The 5000-nt window shown below is 49.2% G+C and overlaps 1 protein-coding gene across 1 annotated transcript in view; it reads right to left on the bottom strand.

Moving 5' to 3' along the window:
- Positions 1–3190: 3190 nt before the first annotated feature.
- Positions 3191–5000, bottom strand: part of mrpl3 (mitochondrial ribosomal protein L3) — a 9811-nt gene continuing 8001 nt past the window's right edge. The window contains exon 10 of the mRNA XM_076044077.1: positions 3191–3420. Within this exon, the coding sequence (XP_075900192.1) occupies positions 3274–3420 (147 nt within the window). The 3' untranslated portion in view covers positions 3191–3273. The remainder of the gene's footprint in view (positions 3421–5000) is intronic.

The following is a 5000-nucleotide window of genomic DNA, read 5'->3' as shown; positions in this document are numbered from 1 at the left end:
GCATTGTGTGATTTTTCTTCCTCTTCCTCTTGCACCATCACAACACCTGATTGGCTGACTGAGGGCGCAAGAGGCAGCTGTCCCTCAAATAACACACTGAATTATTCATTCGCTACACACACACACACACACACACACACACACACAAGCTGATGCCTCTGTGTGTGTGTGTGTGTGTTGTTATTTGTCTCTACATGCGAGCGCAGACGTTATGTGCCGACTGCACCAAATCTTCGCCAGCTAATGAGGCAATAAAAAGAAATTAGTGGGTCTGCATTTGTGTCTATGTGTGTGTGTGTGTGTGTGTGTGTGTGTGTGTGTGTGTGTGTGCGTGTGCGCGTCCCCTTTACTAATGGAAATCAGATCTCGCAGGTGTTGAGCCAGCAGAAGAAGAGCAGCGGATGCATCATGTCAGCGAGAGGTCGAGCTCCGGGGTCGACCTTCAGTCACACTCTGCCTCCGCTCGCCCCTCCACCCCCACACACACTGCTCTCTCTCTCTCTCACCAGAAGAAGAAACATCAAGACGGAGGCGGAGCTCCTCTAATTCCTTCATCATTAGTGCATGTGTAACGCAAAGAGGACCTGTGGGGGGTAGAGGTGGGTGGGTGGGTGGGGGGGTGGGGAGGGGCAGCAGGCCGAGGTGAAACCGTCAGCAGCGTCAGCAGCAGCACCTTTGCGTTGCTTCGTGACCTCTGACCGGTGTTGTTGGGATTACTCCGTAAAGGTAATGCAACCACTGATTACGCCTTAATAAAGCAATCTAATTACTTCTTTGACTATTTTGTTTAGGAAGTAATCAATTACTCATTACTTTAGTTAAAAAAAAAGATAAAGTTGCTCAGTGCTTTGGAATGAACTTTATTAAAGTGCAAATTTTGCAATTCCAAATATTACCTCTGTATGAATGAATGTTTGTTCTCTCAACACAGCACTGGTGCCTTTTGCACAGCCCATGCTGTTAAAATTATTAGGAGATTTCAGAAAAGTAACAACAACGTAAAGTAATTATGATTTAATTCCCAGTTTTGCCACAGTGATCTAGTTGGATTACTCTGTTATTCGAAAAGTAGTTTAATTACAGTAGTGGATTACCAAGCAATAGATTACTCGCCAACACCGCCAGTCACTGCGCGGGGGACCGATGAGCATCACCGTCCAACGGTAACAAAGTCCTCAGAGAAACGCAGGCTGGGATGAACTGTTGAGTCTATTTTACACAAAGCTCACAGAACTTCCTCAGCGACTATCTGCTGCTGACGATCCTGTCCTGTTTCCCTAGAATCCGTCATTCGGAGATAAATGCTAAATGAAAAAGCCATTAAAAATTCAGATAAAAAGAAAAAAGAGACTTTAACGGAGTAAAGAGCTTCAGTCAGTTTGAGGAATAATGAATCACCGCCAGGAGATTTCAAGCGTAAAATTCTCACAAATCACAATCCTGGAGAAGTTTGAACGTGAGCTGACCAATCAGTGAACGAGGGGGACAGGAGGGCGGAGCTACAGGGGAAACATTCATTAGAAGAGGATCAAAGTTGAGCAACTGGCAATGAGGAAAACTCTGCAAGGGGCCTCGACTTTACATTTCATTATTTTCATTTCTTTTCCCTCCTTCATGCAAACAGGACCGGCCGCACCTGGACTTGGCAGCTGTGTTGCTGCAGTAAGGATTAATGTGGAGCTGGGTTGCGTTTTTCTTTATGCAGCTGAGCTGCAGTTCCAGTTTACCAGCTTTCTGCAGGTGGATGGAGACTAAAAATAACGACAAAAAAAAAAAAACAAGCAGAAACTCCAGAAACATTTAGGAGCAGCGGAAACGTTGCACCTGAGCGACGTTCTGCTGGAGTTCCAACCTGGAAGTCCACCTGCAGCACTTAAAAAAAATGCCATTAGCTCAGGGCCGCATTCCAAACAGCAGGAGGAAAAGACTTCAGTGTCAAATGGGGAGAAGAGTGTTTAGTGTTTCCTCCTGCTGGCGAAGATCATCAGGGTGACCACTGACCGGCTGGCTCTCTCTCACACACTCACACACACACACACACACACACACACACACACACACACACATCTGGAGTTTATTGGCTCCTCTTTTTGCTTAGTTGCTTTAAAGAAGAAGTGACCCCCCCCTCTCCCCCAATTCTCCTCCCTCTCTCTTCCCCCGCCCCCTCCCCACCTGTCCACCCCCACAAGAGGCTGACGATGTGCCGGCTCGGCTGTACACGAGATTCTATTACCATTTCAAAAGAACCTGCTGCTGCCTTTTGGACCTACAAGCTGAGGCACACACACACACACACACACACACACACACGTTAGCCACAAAACTTAATTATCACTTTTTTTTTTCGAGTGTGTGGGTCGGTTAGTGTGTGCGTATGTGTGTGTGTCCGCGCTGACTCAATTAGTGGGGAAGAGAAGCGACAAGGCTGTGTGTGTGTGTGTGTTTCCGCTCTTGTTGCAGGGCATCCTGTGAAGCATCCTTGACACTCGTTTCAAAGACAAGCCTCAATATTTTCTTGCTCGTTTCCCATCAATTACACGCCGGATGCAGCGCAGAGGACGAAGGGACTCAGCGACACGCACTCACTCACACACACACACACACACACTCTAGGCTCACAGGACATAAGGCTCATTTGTTGTTTGATTTGCCCCGTGAGGTGAGGAAAGGGTCCATGTGGTGCAGGAAGGAAGGAGGTGGAGGTGGGAGGAGTGGGAGGGGCAGCAGCCCTCAGCTTGAGATTTTCCCTCATTCGCACACACACGCACGCACAACAACAAACACACACAGCTACCCAGCAGCTCCTGCTGCAACATTTATGTTATCGTTTATCCTCTTATGCACAAATGTCAGCGTTTGTCAGCTTCCTGCTCCTGTCCTCACCCCCCCGGTCCCCCTGTCCCCCTCTCCCCCCCCCCTCCTTCTTTCTCTCCCTCCCATGTAGACATATTGCACATTCTCCCACATTATTTTCCTCTTGCTGAGTAGTCCCACCGCCCTTTTCCTCACTCTGCTCGGGGATCCTCCAGTGACATCATCACTCCGGCAGTTACCATGGTATCAGGGAGAGGGGACTTAATAACTGGATCAAACAGAGAGGCTGCGAGCGGCCGTATCTTTCAAACACCAAAAGAGTGGAGAGAGTGAGAGAGAGACGGAGTGAGAGAGAGAACAAGAAAACAAGACAAGCTCCAGATATTCTTCTTCTTTATTGGAGGAGGCAGATGGAGTTTGTGGGTTTTTGACATGTGTATGTGTGTGTGTGTGTGCGTGTTAGGTGAGCGACAGCGACGGCTCTGTGTGCTCAAACAAGTTGTCGTCGTACAAATCTTCATCCAGGTCTTCTTCTTCTGTGAAGTAGGTGGGGAAGGGAGGGGCCAGGAGCGAGGAGCTCCTGGTGGGCAGGACCGTGTCTCGCACCTGGAACACACACACACACACACACACACACACACACACACACACACACACACACACACACACACACACACACACACACACACACACACACACACACACACACACACACACACACAGTTTACAAGGAGACAGATTCTTTTGAAACTGCACATTCTCGGAAACGCTCTCGAAGAAAAACGCTGGAAAGGATGTAGTACCTATACCAGGCCTGGTGTGGCGCCACAGTTTACTCCCTGAATGCGGAAGAAGAAGAAGAAGACCTGAAGCTCGCCGTGTCTAAAGAAGCAGCAGCTCGCTAGCAACATTAGCGCCACAGAGAACAGAAAGAAAGATCGCTGGTGAAAAGACAGAGTTGAACTTCTGCCTCGAGTTACTTTAGAACACAAAGCCTTGAAATCTCCATGTTAAAGTTGACTGGGAGTCGTGCCACTAAAAGTTTGCTAACATTTCAGTCATGTAGGTTCCCTGCCTTAGTATCCCAGTCCACCGAGCCAAACGAAAATCAATAAAAAGTAAAACAGGATGTTTGCAAATGGCTTTTGTTGTGTTTATTTTCACTTTGCACACAATCCACGTGTGTTATTGTTCACTACTGTTTGCGGTTTGTTCTAATGGAGGTTTAATAGGAAGACTGCAGGCTGATCAGTAGCAGCAGTAACATGTCTGTTGCCCAACGCTGCTGTTGTTGTCATGTGTGGTCGTCTGCACCTCACGGCCGCTCAGGTTGCAGGGCAGGGCGGGGGGTGGAGGGGTGGGTTTAGAGCAAGACTGAAATACTTCTGCGTTTTCAGAGAAAGTCGCATTTGAGTAAACGGGGCCTTAGTAGTGAGGCGTGGTGCACGTTCACTCTCGTCATTTGCTTCGTAAAGGACTGAGACGGAAACAAACCGAGGCTGGAAAAACACTGACAGGATATAAAACGTGTCAGTTTATTTCCTGTGGTGGCCTCTGGACATCACGATGCACCTGCCGCTACTCTCTGAGCCTCCCTAACTGAAACCAGCCGCTATTCGTTTTGTGCTGTTGCCGTCACCCAGTCGCCAGTCGAGGAGCCGCCACCGCGATCAAAAACGTCCTCTTGAACAACATTCTCACTCTTGTATAATTTACTGAACTAGACAGAAAATGACTCAGCTACATAACCAGGCCGAGCTCGATTCTAGAAACCGTTTCTGTTACCCAGCCCCCAGCCCCCACCCCGCCTCACTTCCCGCTCACTCGGACGACGGCAGGCTGACTAATTGTGACGAGACGTCAGTCGGCTCGCCGTCACGGCTGCTGCGACGCCTGTCATCTCCCCCCCCCCCCGCCCACCTGCTCGTTCGGCTCAGTGGTTCTGCTCAGACTGGGCCACATTATTGAGCCATGTGACAGGTTGCGGTAGCAACAAGGTGGCAGTGGAGGCGTGGCCCAGCGTAGCATGTAGTGTGTGATGTCATCACATCATTGCGACAGCACCGCTTGTTGCCACACCTGGCCTGGAGCTTGGCTTGCATGGAGCTACTGTATCTCCCCACACACTGAGGAGCCAATGAGGTTCCCAACTAATAAGGCGGACAAATTGGAGAAGATCTCTGAGC

This window comes from Nelusetta ayraudi, unplaced genomic scaffold, assembly GCF_046127955.1.
Source record: "Nelusetta ayraudi isolate G7.1 ecotype Tasmania unplaced genomic scaffold, CSIRO-AGI_Nayr_v1 ptg000079l, whole genome shotgun sequence".
Lineage (NCBI taxonomy): Eukaryota > Metazoa > Chordata > Actinopteri > Tetraodontiformes > Monacanthidae > Nelusetta > Nelusetta ayraudi.
Note: the sequence above shows the minus strand (reverse complement) of the source record. Positions and strands in the feature narration are given on the sequence as shown.